Source organism: Pygoscelis adeliae, unplaced genomic scaffold (genome assembly GCF_000699105.1).
Source record: "Pygoscelis adeliae isolate BGI_AS28 unplaced genomic scaffold, ASM69910v1 Scaffold289, whole genome shotgun sequence".
NCBI classification, from domain to species: Eukaryota; Metazoa; Chordata; class Aves; order Sphenisciformes; family Spheniscidae; genus Pygoscelis; species Pygoscelis adeliae.
The window spans coordinates 1,844,239-1,863,481 of NW_008825499.1; the positions used below are offsets into that span (position 1 = coordinate 1,844,239).

Here is a 19,243-nt window from a genome sequence, read left to right on the forward strand (position 1 = left end):
CATCCCCCGCCCCCCATTATTTCAGGAAGTGTATTTCAAGAATCTTTCAAAACAGAAACAAAAGGAAGTCATGGAGAAGAATGGAAACAACCACAAACTTCGCGTTTGTGTTGCTACTTGCAACCGTGCTGATTATTCAAAATTAGCTCCCATTATGTTTGGTATTAAGGCAGAACCACAGTTCTTTGAGCTTGATGTCGTAGTGCTTGGTTCCCACCTGATTGATGATTATGGGTAAGGTGAATTTTTGTACCTCTGCCAATCTGTTTGTGGGGTGTTAGTGATAACATCATGAATGTTAGGTAACAAAATCCTTGTCATCATGAATGTACATAACAAAATTTTAAATGTATTTTTTCAGATCTTATTTCATTTTGCAGCTCCTTCTGAGATTGCATACTTCTGGTTTTTTTCCATCCAATCTTGGAATTTTAGAAAGTTTTGGGTAAATGCTGTAATTGAGATCTTCAACAGGATCACAGACTATATGAAGTGAGAAACTCAATTCATTCAGACTTCCCTAAGAATCTGGTGATTATTGAATGCAAATGTGCTACTGTTTTTAATTTTCACAGAGAAAAGATAATCTTCAGTCATTTTAAGTTGCAGCTCTTCTGCTTTGCATAGTTATTGGAGAAAGTACTATATATATTCCATATCCCAGGGGAATACTGTTAGTTCTTACTTCCAGGATTGTGGAGGAAGGAAAGGTTTTGTCAGAAAGAGACAACCACCGAATAACTGATAGATGTATTAGGTATGGTTTGGCAGGAGAGATTAGGGTCCCCTCTGTAACACCCTATAAGTAAGCAGTCAGGTTACCTGCCTGGGATGTTGGAATGTCTTGGTCCAAATCCCTTCCTTTGGAAGGACTTCCCACATCCCAGGTGAATATTCTCCTATTCGCAGAGGGGAGGGGCAGAAGGAACAGCATGCATATTCTTGTCGGGGTTGTGGTGGAGGTTTGGTTGGTTTTGCTCAGACTGCATTTACCAGATTGGGCCCAGTAAGTGAAATAGATAGGAAAACGCTTACTCTGCAAGTCAAAATCAGACTTTAGCGTAAGCATATCAGCGTTGTTGAGCTGATAACATTAGAAATGTTATGCATATCTTCAAGTAAAAACACTTTTTGGACTCTCCAATGAGAAATTTTGGCACTTTATAAGTTAGGGTGTGAGGAAGTTATATTATCTCAAACTAATACGACAGGAAGTTCCACTGCTGCCCATTCTCAGTATAGTGCCCTGTTCCTTGCTTTGTACTGGATGCTGTTTCCATCTAATAACATGACATGGCAAGGTGAATTCAACATCACAAAACTAACCTGATTTAAAAAAAACAAACAAAAAAATCCCCAATCAAACTTCTTGCCAGGTTAGCATGTTGAATTGCATCCTGTCTGACTGGAGAAATAAGGTAGTCCCATTTCATTTGCAGAAGAGGAGAAACATGGCCCTGATTTTTCTTTGGTCCTGAACCCTTTGCTGTGTGCAAGACTTGTGCAAAGTAATATGAAATACTACTTTTCCAATTCCAAGGTGTTTAACACCTGTCTCTGATGTAAATAATTTATAATGCACAAAGCAATAGAGATTTTGATCTGATAAATGTTGCTGTTAATTGCTTTGTGGTAAGTATTCTTAAACCCTGGTACTGCTTGGGGATTTTTTTTGGGACCTAGCCCTGCACTTCTTAATCTGGGGGATCCTGGAGAATTAGTGGGTCCTCAAAATGTATGTGTTCCAGTGATTTGAGTAGGGTAGTCAATGGTAGCAGAATTCAAATTATAGCGATCCTGTGAAATGTTTCTTACTGAAACATTTGGATGATAGTAAAAGAAACAAAACAACAAAAATGCAGTCTTGTTTGTTCCCTGGATTTTGACCTTTCAGAAGGGAAGGAATATAGAAGAAAAGAGAAGAAATTTTTTTGAGATAAATGCACACAGTAGAGAAAAAGGCAGGTCTGTGAAGGATAGTTGTAAATGGAGTTGGAAATGTGATGCAGTTTATGCTATAAAAATCTGAGCTGCTTCACTCTGTCACATAACAAGAATTTGCCTTTAAAAAAAAAATACCTGACAAGTTACTTTTAGGAATATATCCTGTGTGTTACAGCAGTAAGCAGAATTGAGTAGGTAGATAGGGTTTTCTTTAGTTACGCAGAACGGAGATTACTTCTTTACTTGAGCTGGAGCACTTTATAGTCTTTGCTATCTTTGCTCAGCTTGCAGATCATGAGATTTTCATTTGCAGAATGTGAGTAGCAGAGTAGATTTAATGAAAATTAAATCTGATTTAAATCAGTTTAAAAGTGTAATCCTGTGAATAAGACAGTGAATGTGTCAGATGGGTTGAAGACAAAATTGGAAAACTTCTCGGTTTTTTTCTCTCTTATTCCAGCCAGAGTGTGCAGACTACTTAGGTCAGGTTTAGTGAATGTGGAAAACAGGTAATCTTACAGAGATGTATGATCTTTCACATTTCAAATACGTAACTGTAAACAATAACAATTCACAGTATTCAAGGTATGTTTTAACTTTCTCATCGTGGAATGAAGCTGGTAGTATGTGTGGAAAACCTTTTTTCTTTAGTGTGAAAGCCTGTTTCCTTTGAACGTAAGGCCTCTTTGTGCAGTGATTTCTTAAGTCTATGAGTATATAAGTCTTGATACAACTCACATACAGAATCTACAAAATGGATGCTAGCTGCAGGATATTTTCCTTGAACATACAGGCCTCAGCTTTGCATTATATCTGTTGTATTTATACATTTGTCCAGCAAAGTTGGTATATTGGTGAGGAGTCAACATACCTTTCCTGAAAGGAAATTATGCCATATCTATTCTCCGAAAGGCTCTGCAAACACATGAACAAAGAGTTTGATTTCTGAGGGTTTCCAGAATACATTCAGCAAGGCTCCTCATTAAAGGTGTCTAGAAAAACTTGATGCTTGCAAGATGAGGGAAGATCTTTGTATGGATGAGAATGTTCTTTTAAAATCTTAAAAATTAGTTTCCTCAATGAAGGAGATGTGATATGCAGGCCTTTGTTCAAACCTAGTACAAATATTCTAATATGCAGTTATTTCATCAAGCTATGTTGCTCTAAAACCAAGTTGTATTTACGCTAACCTTTTTCCTCTTACCTTTAGTAATACCTATCGTATGATTGAACAAGATGACTTCGATATTCATACAAGATTGCACACCATTGTGAGAGGAGAGGATGAGGCAGCTATGGTGGAGTCAGTGGGCCTTGCATTAGTCAAGTTACCAGATGTCCTGAACCGCCTGAAACCTGACATAATGATAGTTCACGGGGACAGATTTGATGCTTTGGCCCTGGCCACATCTGCAGCCCTGATGAATATTCGCATTCTTCACATTGAAGGTGGGGAAGTCAGTGGGACCATTGATGACTCTATCAGACATGCTATAACCAAACTGGCCCATTACCACGTGTGCTGCACAAGGAGTGCAGAGCAGCATTTGATAGCCATGTGTGAAGACCATGACCGCATCCTTTTAGCAGGCTGTCCCTCATATGACAAGCTTCTCTCTGCCAAAAATAAGGACTACATGAGTATTATACGCATGTGGCTAGGTGAGCAGTCCATTTTTTATGTTTTTCATATGACTTTCAACACTAGACAAACTCAGTAACTAGGTTATCAGTCTGTGGGATCTGTTGACCAGTGGCTCTGAGAAAAGTGCAGGAAAGAAACAGACGGACTTATTGTTAGTAAGTTTATGTTGTCTTAATTGGAGATTATTATCAAGCATCAACCTGCTTTGTCTCAAAAAACTAGTCTATTTGGTAATAGCATCAAGTATTTCTTTCTTCCTACATTTTCTTTTTCTTTTGATCTGTGTTCTACCATATACAGCTGGAAAGCTACAAATCTGTCCTAGCAAACACGTCTGGTCCGTCTGCCAAATCAAAAAAATGACTCCTTAAATGGGTAATTTCTCTGAGCTGAACAATTTAAAAACATAATAGTCTTATATGAACAATTATTTTGGTTTAAAGGATGTATTTAAATAGAATCAGAGCTGTTCAGGGCTAATCTAAAAAAAATCAAAGAGAATTTATATTATGGACATTCTTTTGAGGCATGCACTGCAACAGGGCAACATGTGCCAAAGGCTCTTGGTGTTTCATATTCATTAACTTACAGAGAATTCCTGTAAACAATGGGGGGTTGTGTTTGCTTTTTATCTTTATGGCACGTTAACCTGTGTAGTTGGAAGCTGGAATCTTCTTAGATCAGTAGGTGAATATTTTGCAGATAAACTTTTTATCAAATGTACTAAAACAAGTGTGACTGACTTTTTTAAAGCAATGGGAATGAAGTCTTTGCTTGAGGATGGAGAACTGTCAGAAAACCTGAGCAGCTTCAGGGCTTTCATGTTATTCCAGATTTACAAGACTATTCCTGGTATAGTCTTGCAAAGCTTTAGATGTAGGCCTGAAAGTTAACGGTTTGTTGGGGTTTAGGTAGTGGTCTCTAAAGTTATGAGACTTGTTTAGAGAGGGAAGTAACAAGCTAGATCCTCCTGGTACTCCCTTGAGTTTTATTGTAGCATTGAAATTTATGTGTTAGATATCCCATTCAGTGCCTTGACTGTTCAGGCTTTCACACTGGTAGTTTCAAAAGTATGTCCTCCCTTCCTCTTACTACTGTATGCCAATAAAAAAATTTTTCTTGAACTCCATTTGGACAGGTGACGATGTCAAAACCAGAGATTATATAGTTGCTCTGCAACATCCTGTAACCACAGATATTAAACATTCCATAAAGATGTTTGAGCTGACACTAGATGCACTCATCTCCTTCAACAAGAGAACACTTGTTCTATTCCCTAATGTGGATGCAGGTGAGTAAAATACCTTCATGACGGAGGGACACGTAACAGGTTGTCTTTAAAACTTCCATTGGTTCTTATGGCGTACTTTTATCCCAGAACCTCCAGCCTGATGGAAATAGCATCAGATGGTCTCAGCATCAGGTGTGCATCTGCTGCAGCTCCATGTTCACATTGCTGGAGGACATTCCAGCTTTTCAGTGTGGGGGGGAAGATGAATGGAAACCATGTGACACGTAGAAGCAATATTAGTGTGTCTTAAATTAACTAAAAACTACAAAAACATTTTTGCAGTAGATTTTGGGATCAAACTTGGCTTACATGCCCAGCTCTGCAACTTACGCTGTGAGGATAAAAAGAGAACAAAAACAACTCAGAGCTGGCAACTCAATGAACAGCTATTAGCTCCTTTGCATGTTTGGACTTTCAGTTTAACAATAGAACTTGAGTCATTTATTCTACCTCATTTTTCTGTAGGAAGCAAAGAGATGGTTCGGGTGATGAGGAAGAAGGGCATTGAACATCATCCCAATTTTCGGGCAGTAAAGCATGTTCCATTTGACCAGTTCATTCAGCTAGTTGCTCACGCTGGTTGTATGATTGGTAACAGCAGTTGTGGTGTCAGAGAGGTGGGAGCATTTGGTACACCTGTCATCAACTTGGGGACACGTCAGACAGGAAGAGAAACAGGTACATGTTTGCTTAACTACTTTAATTTCCTCATGGTTCTGAGATTTTTTTTGTTCCACTGGGTAAAGTCAAATGAATGCTTGACGGAGGCCATCTTGCAGTATCAGTGCAACATAATTTTTGACCCATTTTAAAGCTTCGCTGGCGATTCCTGTATCATGTTAGTGCTACTTGTGTGTTTTATGTAAGATAATGAGGTTTCTATCTATAGACAAGTTAAAATACATCTCCATTTGCAGTGGATTCCATTTAGCAGAATAGGCAACTAATTGTTTTCCTTTATAGCTAGTTTGATGTTTGACATGTATTAAAATTTCACTTCAAAAAACATGAACTCTTCACCATGTCAGGAAATAACTGTATTGTGGTATTTCACACATAAGCAGATATGACACAAATAGCCATTTACCCCCTGTTTTCATTCGTGCATTTTAAATTTAGTAATAAAATTCTGTTGAAGGCTAATACTCTATTCTCTAGTGTTTTGTAATGCATGACAGCATAGGAGTCACCATTGCTTTATTGGGAGCAAGGGGAGGCATATAACTGATGAAGAGCAATGTCGACCTGGCCGGAGTCTTTCCTCCTCAGAGGAAACAAAAATAATTATTCCTTCATTTCTAAAGCAGTTCTTATCGTCTAATGTAATTTGAGGAGCTGACCTGTCCTATTATGTTAACTTTTGTCATCTAGGTGAAAATGTTCTTCATGTTCGTGATGCTGATACGCAGGATAAGATTCTGCATGCTCTACAGCTGCAGTTTGGTAAACAGTATCCATGGTAAGTACATTCATCTTGCTTTATTGGAGGGGATGTTAAAGCAGTAGAGTAAAAGGCATTTAGTCCTGAGGTGGTTCATCGTATTTGATTTGAGTGCTTTTAATGCACTAGTCTGAGGTTACAAATTATTCTTCATTTCACATGCCTCATTCAAAATCATAGTACAATGTCCGGTATGCAGATTAGTATTTGTAGAGCAAAATGTTACTAGTAATGTTTTGGTATAACTAGTAATTTAACATTTAACAGAAAGTCAAAAGGACAAAATTCGTATGTTAGCTTAGACTAGCATGATTAAGAGAGCTTGTTCCACAGGAGCAGCATGGGGGAGAACATCCTGTCTGCCTACCTCTGACTTGTGCCTGAAGGACACACTACTTCATAGCTGGATTGACCTCAGGCATGAAGCGTAGAGAGTCCTGAGTGCAAGCTTCCAGGGTAGCTGCAGGATTATAGCAAGATACTTTTTGTTGTCCTTCAGTCATACTGTATTGACCCTCAGTTCTTTAACGTAGAAGTTCTTATAATCTTCAAGAGATAATATTTGTCTAATTAAGGATAAGAATCAAAAGTATATTTTTTAAGAACCGCAATAGAATAATAAAACTGAACTCTGTAATACCAAATGTCTGACACCATGTATGACGATATGGTAAAACCAGACTTGTATGTTGCAAACTGACATGAATGTACCATTTATTACGTAGTTGTCATCTGTGTGATAAGTACATCTTGTCTGGACATGTAGCACATGCATAAACTTTCCATAATTTTAGAGCTGTATTATGTGGGTCCTTTCATTAAACTCTTACTTTTTTTTTTCGGCATCATTAGCTTTCCAGTTTTCTACATTCCATGTTTTGTATTCGAAAATGGAGCTAATGCCCAACTTGCAAAATCTGTTGTGTGATCTTCAAACTACTGACACTACCCACCATATCCCATGACAGACTCAAGTGGTGTGAGATGCAGTATTGTCATAATATCATAATTCCGTAATGACATAGTGTTACAGCTTTCTGTCATATAAAGTACTTTATAGATTGCAGCATTATTTCCAATTAAATTGATCTTTTTTTTTCATATTATAGCTCAAAAATATACGGAGATGGTAATGCTGTTCCAAGGATTTTGAAGTTCCTCAAATCTATTGACCTCAAAGAGCCATTGCAAAAGAAATTCTGTTTTCCTCCTGTCAAAGATAATATCTCTCAAGATATTGACCATATTCTAGAGACACAGAGTGCTCTGGCTGTGGATCTAGGTGGAACAAATCTCCGAGTAGCAATTGTCAGTATGAAGGTAAATATTCTGTTGTGCTTTTAGATATTCTGCAAACTCCATTGGGCTTTGTGGTTTTGTTCCTACAGTGGGGATATGGGCTTATGATGCAAAAGAGCTCCAAAACAAAGCAGTCCTACTGGCTTTTGCTGTTGAGGGGTAAAGTAGATTTTCCCTCATTTGTTGCAGCTCTCATACAGTCTTGATACAATTTGCCTGCTGGTTTGCTCTTCTAAGGCTGCTGTTAAACTAGCAAAGCCCATTTGCTGGTGCATGGTCCTAGCTGCTCCTGCTTTGTGGGAGGTCATACAGACCTTGAAGAACAGGACAACTTTCAGATGTGTTGGTTTGCTGTAAAAGTTCACAGTTCACCCTGCGACTTTTTATATGTCAAGCAAAAAAGGGAAAGGCTTCCAGAGCAGTCTTACTTCGCCACTGCCTTACACAGCCATGTAATGGACACACAGAACTATTTTGAGCAACAACCAGCATCTAGCAAAGCAATTTACTGAGGGAGAGTGGTGGGTTCATTGTGGGTGCGTTCAGGATACAGAATTTTGCATCTCTTCTACCAAGAGAAGAGAAGAACAGCCAGTAATCAAAACTTCTCAGTATCTTCCTGCATAGAAGCATAATCAGTAAGACAGTACTGAGCCTGAGCTGGAACAGTGTTCACTGTAAAGCATCATACCACAGAGATGTAGACCAATTGGAGAGAGAATTGGGAGAATACCAACAATAATTATTACAGACATGGAAAACAGGGAAAAGTTGAAAAAACTATAATTGTTTAGTCTAGTGAAGAAGAAACTGACATCAGGGTTTTTTGTTTGTTTGTTTTTTAATGGTGTTGACTGTGTCCTTTGATGTATGATACATACACTAGAATTCATAGAGACTTTAAAGATTGAATGAGTTTTGAGTCTGAAGTGCCTCTCTTCCTGTAAAAGTAACCCATTTGAAATAGGCTTGAAGATACAGCCTTTACAAGGCTGTATGGAGAGATTTTTGTGTTTAGGGATACTGTGTGATTTAATGGTCTCCATGCTTAGAAGTTCCTCAACACATTTCTCTGGTAATGGCATAGTAGGAAGCTTTCCTTTGCTTGTGTCATAGCACTAATAAGTATGCATTGCTTGCATAGCTGTGCCATAGACAACATATCACAAATATTTGACATCTAACCTAGAAAGATACTTGGTTCATACTTGGCAAATATAAAAACTGAAGTCTTAAAAAAGTGAGGCTACCAAAATAGCATCAGTATCAATCTGGTGCCAGATCACTTGCAAAGGCATCGTATAGTGAAACAAATAACACCCATGACCGTCAGCTGATTATCCAGATCAATGAAAATACCACAAAATTTCTATTTAAACTTCAAGCTTATGGGATAAGACTTACTTGGTGATGGTGTAAAAACATTTGAAATAATTCTTGTCCAGGTTGATAAATGAAAGGATAGTTAGGACTGAAGAATTTTAACTCATTTAGATACCTGTCTTCCTGTTTGGGGGGAAAAAAACCCATAAAAATCCTGAACTATGCAGCACTTCAAAGATGTGAATAAAACTCATATTAAGAAGTCTTTGGCTTTTATTCTCAACAGTATTGGACAATTACTCCTCCTGTTACACTGCATACTTCCAGGTAACTAGATCAGGTAGACATAGTTACCCAGAAAGAAAAGTAAGTTGCCTGCAGAAAGATGAAGGGCTATGTAAATTGACCTGATATGGTCCAGAATTTTTGCAGTCATTTAAAAGGAGATGTCTGGCAGATCTTTAAGATCTTAAAGAAAACTTTTAAAAGTGTAATTTTTTGGAAGTAAAATCGACACCACATTTTCTGCCAACACAGCCAGGAAAAAAAAAAGAACTTAAAAAAAATCCTGTCCATTTTGCGGAGTGTAGCTTGAGGTGGCATTTATGAAAGTTGGAATGTTAGCAAGTCAGAATGAAAAGGATCAGACTTGCATAATAAAATTTGTACAACAGATGTAAGCATTTAACAGGAAATGGCGGAGTTTAAGGTGGTTTTCTTTTTGTGAAGAAAATAACTGAGTTTTCAAAAGTTCCTTTTAAAAGCTGTTGTGTCTTCTGATAATGTTTGCTGCAGCCTTGCCTTGCAAAATAACTTCTTCTGATTCCCTTTCCCCCTCCAAAAGTGAAGGGAGACTAAACGTCATAAAAATCCCCAAACCCTACTGCTGATGTGATGCTGAGATGGTGGGATCTAATACTCAAACCATTGACGTCTCAGAATTCTCTAGGTTATTTTGGCAACAATGACTCAACCATGTTGCAAGACAGACTGTCTTTGTTAGTCCTTTTTGCTTAGTTGTATTAATACGCTACTGTTCACTTAGATATATTGTAGAGTACTGGGTATATAACAGGGAGAGTAACATCGCTAAGCAGCATATCTTCTGCAGTTTCCTGGCCTAATCCTGCAATATTAACATTACGTTAAGATTAGTTCCCTAGTACCCACAGATTCAGGCATGCGTAATGAATACTTTCATTACCACTGCATGAGTCCTAGGGTTGAAAAGAATCCCTTGGTCCTGGACCCTCCCTCCCCCGTACAACATACATTACAGTAGATGGTACTCCAGAAATATTTCAAGTGACTCAGAAGTATAATTGCTTAGAAGAAAAGTTATTTCTGAAAAGATAGTAAATGTTGCATTGAAATTTGTAGCATTTCTCTCTGGCTGACTCTCCTCCAATTGGTAAAATAGCAGTGTCTGTGACACCGTGCAAAACTTCCATGTAGTCCAATTGCTGCTTCAAGCATTATGGGGTTTCTGTCCTTTTTAGCAATTGCTACCCTCTTACTTTTTTTTAACACTTTATAGTATTGAGCTTAAGTGCATTGCTGTATCATGGTTTACTCCTAACAACAGTTCCAGTAGCTCCTGTGATATTTCCTTACATAATCCATGTGTTCCTTAAAATATGTATTTTATTTCAGATAGGGGAGGTTGATTACAGAAGCAGAATGTAATGCCTAATCTTGCAAACTTGTCCCCCAGAGTTGTCAGGAATCTTGCACAGAACAGCCTGTGGGACCAAGATCTAAGGCATGCATCTGTATTTTTTTTTTTTTTTTTAGAAGGGAGAAGTTATGACTCTCCATTTTCAAGTTGACCTGTAGTTTAAATTGAAGAGAAATTTCATCATGAAGTACATTATATGGGGCATGTTTTATTGTTTTTAATTTCTAGGGTGAAATAGTTAAGAAGTATACCCAGCTCAACCCTAAAACTTATGAAGACAGACTAGAATTAATTCTAAGGATGTGCGTAGAGGCTGCATCGGAGGCAGTAAATGTGAACTGCAGAATTTTGGGAGTAGGTAAGTTAACAAATACTAACTTTGTCTTTTCATCTAAGTTTTTCAACATGAAATCACTACTGATTAATTTAAAACACCTTTCTAAAACAGATCTTGTGTATTTTAAGCTCTTAAACTTTTTTAAATGTCTGTGAAAATGAGAAGCTGAGTATAAAGACTGAAGTTGCCCCAGTCTGTTACAGCCATGAAAGCAATCTGCTAAGTCATATCTAAACTATATCTAAAATGTGTGGTATATAGATTTTGTGGATTTTGAAGCTCCCTGCAGTCTCAGAATTGTGAGTCAGATGCTTAGTGTATATTGTAACAGCTCTTGAAACAACTGCAGCTGAAACAGTCAAGTTTCCTCTACTGTCCGTATGCCTTTTTTTACAGCCAGGATCAACTGTGCAGCAGAATCCTCAGTTACACTAGGGCAGACTAAAAAGGCTAAAACATTAGATTAAATTTGCAGCTAATGGAGGCAAAGCAGCTTTTTTGTTGATGGCCGGTTTACTTACACTGTAGTAGAGTTCAAGTTAAACTGTGTGTTTACAGCAGGCAGCACTTCTTCAGTTTAATGATGACTGGGAGCTTTGGTCTTAGGTATTACAGTTATTTATGAAGATATCGATTAATGTGTCCTGGATTTTTAAGGAGGACATAAAATCCTCATTTTAGCTGAGAAATGCTCCAAAAGAAAAGTAGTTTGCTCCAGACCAAAACTTACTTGAATCACACAGTAGGAAGAAAAGTTAATTTTAACTTCTTTCAAAAGTATTTTTGAAAACAATGTTAAGTACGCAAAGCCATAAGAAGAAATATGTCAGACCTTCAGATCAAGTCTTTCAGACTATCTGTTGGGTAATATACATGACTTAACCATCCAGATTATGTTATCGTGTCCAAATGCTAAATCTTGAAAGCCTCATAGTTCCTGTAGAAAAGATGGTAAACTCTGTGGTAGTCACTATAGTAAGTATCTAAGAACAGTTTACAGTCAGCTACATTTATTAGGATAATGAAACGATAAACTGGTTTACAGAGGCTTATATATGGGGAAAAACTTTCCTTTTTTTATCATTTTACAAGAATTACATTTCTGTTTATTCTTCAGCCCCTTTTCTTCTGTGACTGACTGCTTACTGTTCAATTACTGAGTAATGAGGGGAAAAGTTGTGCTACAGAATAAGACATTTCTTACTTGGCTGTTTTTGTTAGCTGCTCTTTGCCTCATTCAGACTCATAGTTTGAATCAGAATACTAGCTGAAATCGAAAGTTCTCTTTAGAGAATGACATATAATTCCTATGTGAATAATTAATGTATTAGATTCTAGTAATTTTGTTAAGGCTAATAATCATAAGATGGAGAGTTCCTGTAACTTTGGAGAAATTTTTGCAAGACTCAGCAGAAGGGCTGGACTTAATCCTGGATTTTTTTATCAGTAACACTGGCCTTCTTCCAGCTATCATAGGTAAGGGTAAAAGTAATAACCATTGGAAATGAATAAGGAGAAAGAGCTACTAACAGAAAGCAATGAAACAAAGTGTTTACCTCCTTTTAGTCCTATAAACTGCTGTCAGCACTCAAAATACTAGCTACATGAGCATAACTTCGACTGAAGAACTCCCACTAATACAAAACAGGTTTGCAGAGTGATTAAAAAATAGGACTCTGGAAAAAAATCATAGTTTTCAACATCTTCTTGTCTTGATGATCAAATAAGTGTTGATTGCAACAGCTCTGCAGTTGGTTTCAATTTTGTTATTTTTGTTAGGTTTTTTTCACTCAAAGCATTTATATTAAAAACAGCTTTATGAAGATGAGGAAGAAGTAAAAGACTATCAGGCCCAAAGAACACCAGCAGCTGTTACTAAATTTTTTTTTTTTACTTTTACAAAACACAAATTTAAACCAAAGGAGACCCAGATCTATACACAAATGTTGCATAGAGGTACTTGTGAGAGCCATCTGTTTACTGCTATTATGCAGTATTTACGTTATCTTTCTGGAGCTGATAGTAGAGAAAAGTGAATGAAGAGATAGCTTCTGCTAATTCCCATAGTTATTTACATCAATTACTGAATTATGGCATTTAGAAAAAGTAGACATGTTTTACTAAGCTATTGCTGAATTAGCAACTAAGTGTTAAATAAGGTTTTATTGTAATAAATATTTGGTTCTTAAAATCCTAGGGAGACCTTCACACGATTGACATTGGGAATGTCGTTTCTATTAGGTACTTGCTGACAGGTTCTCAGATGATTTGTTCTTTACAAAGTGAGATTTTGGGGGTCTTACAGCTTTAATGTTCAATTCAGCTGCTTGTCTTGTAGCTTTTGTGCTGCTTTCTATTATAATGTTAACCCCGGGACTTTTTTTCTGAACATCGTTAGATAAGTGACACAATTATATAATCTCTGTACAAGAATAATAGATAAAATGTTCAAACTTTGTTGTCTAGAGCTAAATACGTCCGTAATAGAGCGGCCTACTTTTTGGAGGTCCTGACGGAGTCCATCAACTTTGGAAGCCTCTCCAGCTAGAGAAAACTGGTTTGGCTAATAGTGCCTATTAATAGCCATTATTCTGTTCAGTAGCAAATCTCTGAACACAGTCTTGATTGTTCTGGAAAACAGTGTATTTTTAAGTAGAAATTACTACTCAAAGTCCAGTGATTATTTTTAGTCATTTTAAATCTTGAGAGTTACAGCAAATTTCAGGACACTTCTACTGTTGAAGGGTTTGAACAATTTATTTTATACAGTTTGCTATTGTATGTCTTTCATACATGACTAAAAAGAAACACAAGTATTAAGTGATTTGCTGTAATCTTGCCTGAAGTAGGAACATTAACTCTCTGACTAACACTAACCATTACCCAGCTAGTTAGTCTTAAGATACTGGGTGCGTTGTGATTAGAGCAATGGAGTTCTATGAATTATCTTTACATGTCAGAAATTGCAATGCCAGTAATACTTAGAAATTTTTACTTTCACGCTCTGCTTCAACGCGTAGTATTAGAAATAAAAATACTTGTCATTGCAAAGACAAAAATAGATCTTCTACTTAAAGTATAATACAGACTTAGTTTTTATTTTTCTCTCCTGTATTTCTGGGACCTAGGTATTTCCACAGGGGGAAGGGTAAACCCCCGAGAAGGAATTGTGCTTCACTCTACAAAACTCATTCAGGAGTGGAGCTCTGTGGATCTCAGAACTCCAGTATCTGATGCTCTGCACCTGCCGGTCTGGGTGGACAATGATGGAAACTGTGCTGCTCTAGCAGAGAGGAAATTTGGCCATGGAAAAGGAATAGAAAATTTTGTAACACTCATTACTGGTACAGGTGGGTATGTTATAGTTCAATGAAACCCAAAGTCAAAATACCAGCACCATCATTCAGAGGCTCAGCTGATCTTAAAAGCATAAACACCACCACTGTGCCTGCAAAGCCCTTAAATGGTAGGTTCTTAAACCAAAAGTCCTTTTGTCACTATATCTTTTAGGATACTTTTTAATTTATTCAGGCAAATGAAACCTTTTGCATAGTATAGGCTGCTTGATAAAAGAAGTTCTGCTGATACAGCTATGCAGGCAAACCATTTTTTCAAAATAAGGAAAATCTGAGCAACTTTAGCTGGAATAATTTTGCTTTTTTCAGCTTTATAGCTTAATTCTCTTCCAGTTCCAGAAATACATGTCAGATCAGGATATGTACCTAGAAGATAAGCAACTGAATATGAGAGATGATGCTTATTCTATCTCAAATGCAAATGTGGGGTAACTTTTCTCCTTTGTTGAGTATATAGTCCTTTAGAATGGTGGCAATAATAACTAGCTGATGAATCCCCACCCAGGGTTTGGGAAGGGGCAGTAGAGGATTGCAGATTTATTTGTCCTGGCTCTTTAGCACACAGATTTAGCTGTCTAAATACAGCATTAAAACATGTCCTCTGAAATGCAAAATTTTGAGGCCACTTGAAAGGTTAGTTTTGTGCATAAAGAGCATGACTCACAAGCTTAAAAGATCTGTCAGTACCATCCATAGGCTTTTTAAGAAAGGAGAAGCATTATATACCATTTTGATACATATATGAATAGGAGGGAGCTATGAGCTTGCTTATTAGGTGGGTCGAACAGAGAAGAGTTTTTCAATAACCAGTAATTATTGGTTTCCAGTATAGAAGACCACTGATGCACGTTTTATTTTGTCTGTATTAGAATAAGCAAATGTCAATGTCCTGCAGAATTGGGGCCTTTAAAAACTGTATTTTATCTTTATCTTTGTTTGTTTGTTTGTTTTTAATCGTAGAAGTTTTCATATCTTTGCAGGAATCGGAGGTGGAATCGTTCATCAACACGAATTGATACATGGTAGTTCTTTTTGTGCTGCTGAGCTTGGGCATATTGTTGTATCTTTAGATGGACCAGAGTGCCTGTGTGGTAGCCAAGGATGTATTGAAGCATATGCCTCTGGAATAGCATTACAGAGAGAAGCTAAGAAACTGCATGATGGTATCTATGTACTTTATTTTTGAAAACGTGATTACTAAATTGCAGTATATGAAGAAATTTGCAAAGATGATATTAAGAAAAATAGACCTGCCATCTTTTTCTACCAGATAGGATTCCTGTGTATGGCCAACCCAGGAGCTGCCACAGCCTGCGTAGTACAATATAATTCTTTTTCAGTGATGGCAATACCCAAGCAAGCCACATTTGGAACCACTGGTCTCAAAATTACCAGAAGCATGTAGTAGAGTTTAGCCTCTCCTTTTTAAGCATGCTGTAAGGTAATCTGATAGGCATTCTGTGCGGTTTGGTTTCACAGTGATTGTCTTTCAGCAGTAGCTTCTCACTCTTAGATAAGTTTGAGAACATTTATTTTATTAACTTTTGGGGCTGACAAGACTAGTGAATTACCATACCATAACTGTTTGAGTTTGATGCCCTGCTTCTACAAGTAGTTCCCTGAATACTGTGGATATGACCGGATTGGCTAAACTCAGGGTTGAACAGATTGCTCAGGATTCAGGCTTCAGTTTGCAAGTAAGAGATGTAAAGATCTTAACTGCCTGTTTGTCACCCTCCATTTCTTGACTTACCACATCACCATGTTTTTTCTCTTGACTTCTCTCCTCTTCTTCAAACAGAGGATCTGCTTTTAGTAGAAGGAATGTCAATGAAGAAGGAGGAGGTTGTTAGTGCTGCACATCTCATTCAAGCAGCTAAACTTGGGAACACAAAAGCAGACAGCATCCTCAGAACAGGTGAGAACATAGCCAAAAGTGTGGAGCCCTCCCGTGATAAGATTTTTGGGGATACAGAAATGGTAATGCACTGTAACACTACAAACAGATCTCTGCACATTGAGGACCTCTCTATATAAAATTACTAACGGTAATTAAATGTTAAATATAAATGTTGGAGGAAACGTGAGTCGAAGTGTGTATCAAAAGTCACCAATAAATGAGAAGATGAAAAGTTTCTGCAAAGATCAGTTTAAAAAAAGTGAGGTCTCAACATTCTCATATCAGAAAATTTGGGGACATTTCATTGTAGGCAAGTGAATGGCTAGTCTGAGCAAAGGCCATTGACATACTACTTTACATGGGATATTTTACTGTTTTGCTAGCTTTAAACACAGCCCTCTTCCTCATACATAGCTGATAGCACTAAGATGGTAGAATAATGCTTTCCTATTTTCTCTTAGCTTACAAAAGTGGTATTGCATTGCTTTTTCTTTCACACCTGTATCATTGGATAATGTGTTATTGTGCAATAAAATTGCCTTTTTTTCTTTTACTTTGAAAGAAAAATTAATGGCGAACTCGTATTGTCTGATAACATAAACTCAAAACTGTCTGCCATATGGAATAGAACACTTTCCTGACAGTGTCATTTGCTTCTAAGAGACCTATTTCAACAACTGATGCTTGGACTGATTTGAGTATTCTACTTAATTTCTTTTTATTTTATCTTTTCAGCTGGGACAGCATTAGGTCTTGGAGTTGTGAACATTCTGCACACCATGAACCCCTCTCTTGTGATCCTTTCTGGAGTTCTAGCTAGCCACTATGTTAATGCTGTCAAAGATGTGATAAATCGACAGGCTCTGTCCTCTGTTAAAACTGTGGATGTGGTGGTCTCAAATCTAGCAGATCCTGCTCTTCTTGGAGCTGCTAGCCTGGTACTGGATTATACTACACGTAGAATATACTAGGTACCTGGAAGAATTATAGAAATGGACTATTCAAATTCCTAATGGGTGGAGGGAATACTTTGCCCAAAATTTTTCTTTGATGAGAGCAGCTACTGAATCAGAGTAGTGTTCTGAATCATTAGTGACTACTTCAGCATTTCCTAATTGAGGTATTATCTTTTTGTATTTTTCCTAAATTTCATCTGACTTCATAGGAACTAATGTGCAATTCTGTTGTTTTTAATCACCTCTTGTAAACCTGTATGTTGCTTTAAGTGCAGCTGAATTATTTATGAGCGTATCTTCATGTAAGGTGGGGAATATGGGTATGGTGTGTTAAATTAGAGCTAACATTTGGGGATCCATATATCTCATTTCCCACCTATGTGAAATGAGAAGCCTACAATGTGACCAGCTTTTCAGTTTCCAGGCTTCCACCCACAATGTAAGTATGATGTAATCACCAATGGCAGGTAGTAATTTCAGTGGGTGGAAACGAGGGAAGCTGCCTCTACAACCAAAAAGGCTGCATCTAGAAGTCGTGGTTCATGAAGGACTTGGTGGAGGCAGTTACTTATTACATCATCTTTAGAGGGCAGAGTCCCATTTTAGAAGCTTCGCATATGAAGGAAAAAGATCATGGTCTTTTCAAGATCTCGGAGCTTACAGCCTGCAGAGCAGTCCAAACAAACTGACAAGTGTAGCAGTGAGCATCTTTGTCTTCTGGCTATGGCCAACAGTAAATTATTTGTATTTTATTGTTTGGGGTTTTCTCAAGGGATTTAATCTACTACTTTGTCTGCCAAATCAGCAGGGAGGGGACTGTTTATTCTTTGGTAGCCAGTTAGCTGAAATTCAGCTATACGTGATGCGTAAAGACTCTACCTTTCAAGAAATCTCTTCCACTGCAGAGTGACATAGTACATCTCCCCAGCAGTTCTGGTGGCTGCAGGTACACTGTTCTTTTCCTGCATTCACTATCAGCTTGCAGGATGGAGAGTCAAATCTGAGCCTCATCCTCATCTTCAAGACATTCAGAAGCCTGGGCGCAAAGTATGTCAAATACCAGTGAAGGCTTGCCTAGGTAAACCATGGTTTATGTTTCTTTAACTAGTCCTTCTTGATATATAGCTCTGTCTTCATCCAGCTGCTTTTTAGCACACTTTCAAGATACTGTAGTAATGACAACTCTTTGACACAAGGAGAAACAGAAAAACAGACCCATCTAACTGATCAGCTATCCCAGAAAGAAGATACCTGTTGGAGGTACAGTCACAAGACCATTGTCTGTCCTGCATTCAATGGCCTATTTTGACATCTAACTCAGCCACCACTTAATGATATTCTCAGAAGCCCAGTAATTACTAGAACAGGGGAATAAAAGGGGCTATTTCCACACTCAAACTTCTCCAACCAAAATGAAACGACCTTCTGCAACCACTGCCCTCAGCTATTCAGTCCAAGATTATTGTACAGCAGTTAGTGTAGTGAACTACTCTACTGGCTAATTCTGGGATATAATCTACACAGGCTTGCCTTCACTTAATCCTCTCTTCCACAAGGAATGCTTACTGAGAACTCACATCTTCATAGCAGACTCTAGAAACACCACCAGATCTCCTTGATATCTCCAGGAATAATTGCGCAGCCTCTATACCGTAGTTTTTCTCAAAATCAGCAAATACTGGCTTTTAACCATTTGCAAAGTTGTAATAGGCTTTATGTCACCAGAGGTTCTTAGTTCCTTTTCCTATGTGGCTTGGTTTACTTGGTGATTCCCAGTAACCTCAATACCAGAGCGGTAGCTCCATGAGCAGGTCAAGGAGAAATTGGCTTTGCTCTACGGTGATGGTAGCTCAGGTCAGGAGTAACAGTATTGAGGTTCTAACAGAGAGGAGCCCTGTCATACGATCTTTCCATCCTCTAGCATCACAAAGAATGCCTGACTAAAAGTGGGACCAGGCTTTTGCTTTCCAGACCTCCTGAAGCTAGGATATTTTTGATATCTCAGACTCCAGGTATGTTTTTCCCTAGCAGCTGAAGGGAGGGTGCAGGCATGGAGAAAACATGAAAGACTAA

The 19,243-nt window shown here is 37.8% G+C and overlaps 1 protein-coding gene across 1 annotated transcript in view; it reads left to right on the top strand.

Annotated features, from left to right (window-relative positions):
• The window catches only part of GNE (glucosamine (UDP-N-acetyl)-2-epimerase/N-acetylmannosamine kinase), a 20,957-nt gene extending 2,753 nt beyond the window's left edge, over positions 1-18,204 (top strand). The window contains exons 2-12 of the mRNA XM_009331521.1: positions 26-234; positions 3,155-3,606; positions 4,728-4,880; positions 5,346-5,558; positions 6,252-6,339; positions 7,431-7,641; positions 10,850-10,979; positions 14,087-14,308; positions 15,295-15,477; positions 16,116-16,232; positions 16,950-18,204. Coding sequence (XP_009329796.1) covers positions 71-234; positions 3,155-3,606; positions 4,728-4,880; positions 5,346-5,558; positions 6,252-6,339; positions 7,431-7,641; positions 10,850-10,979; positions 14,087-14,308; positions 15,295-15,477; positions 16,116-16,232; positions 16,950-17,185 — 2,169 coding nt within the window. The 5' untranslated portion in view covers positions 26-70 and the 3' untranslated portion in view covers positions 17,186-18,204. The remainder of the gene's footprint in view (positions 1-25; positions 235-3,154; positions 3,607-4,727; positions 4,881-5,345; positions 5,559-6,251; positions 6,340-7,430; positions 7,642-10,849; positions 10,980-14,086; positions 14,309-15,294; positions 15,478-16,115; positions 16,233-16,949) is intronic.
• Positions 18,205-19,243: the final 1,039 nt, after the last annotated feature.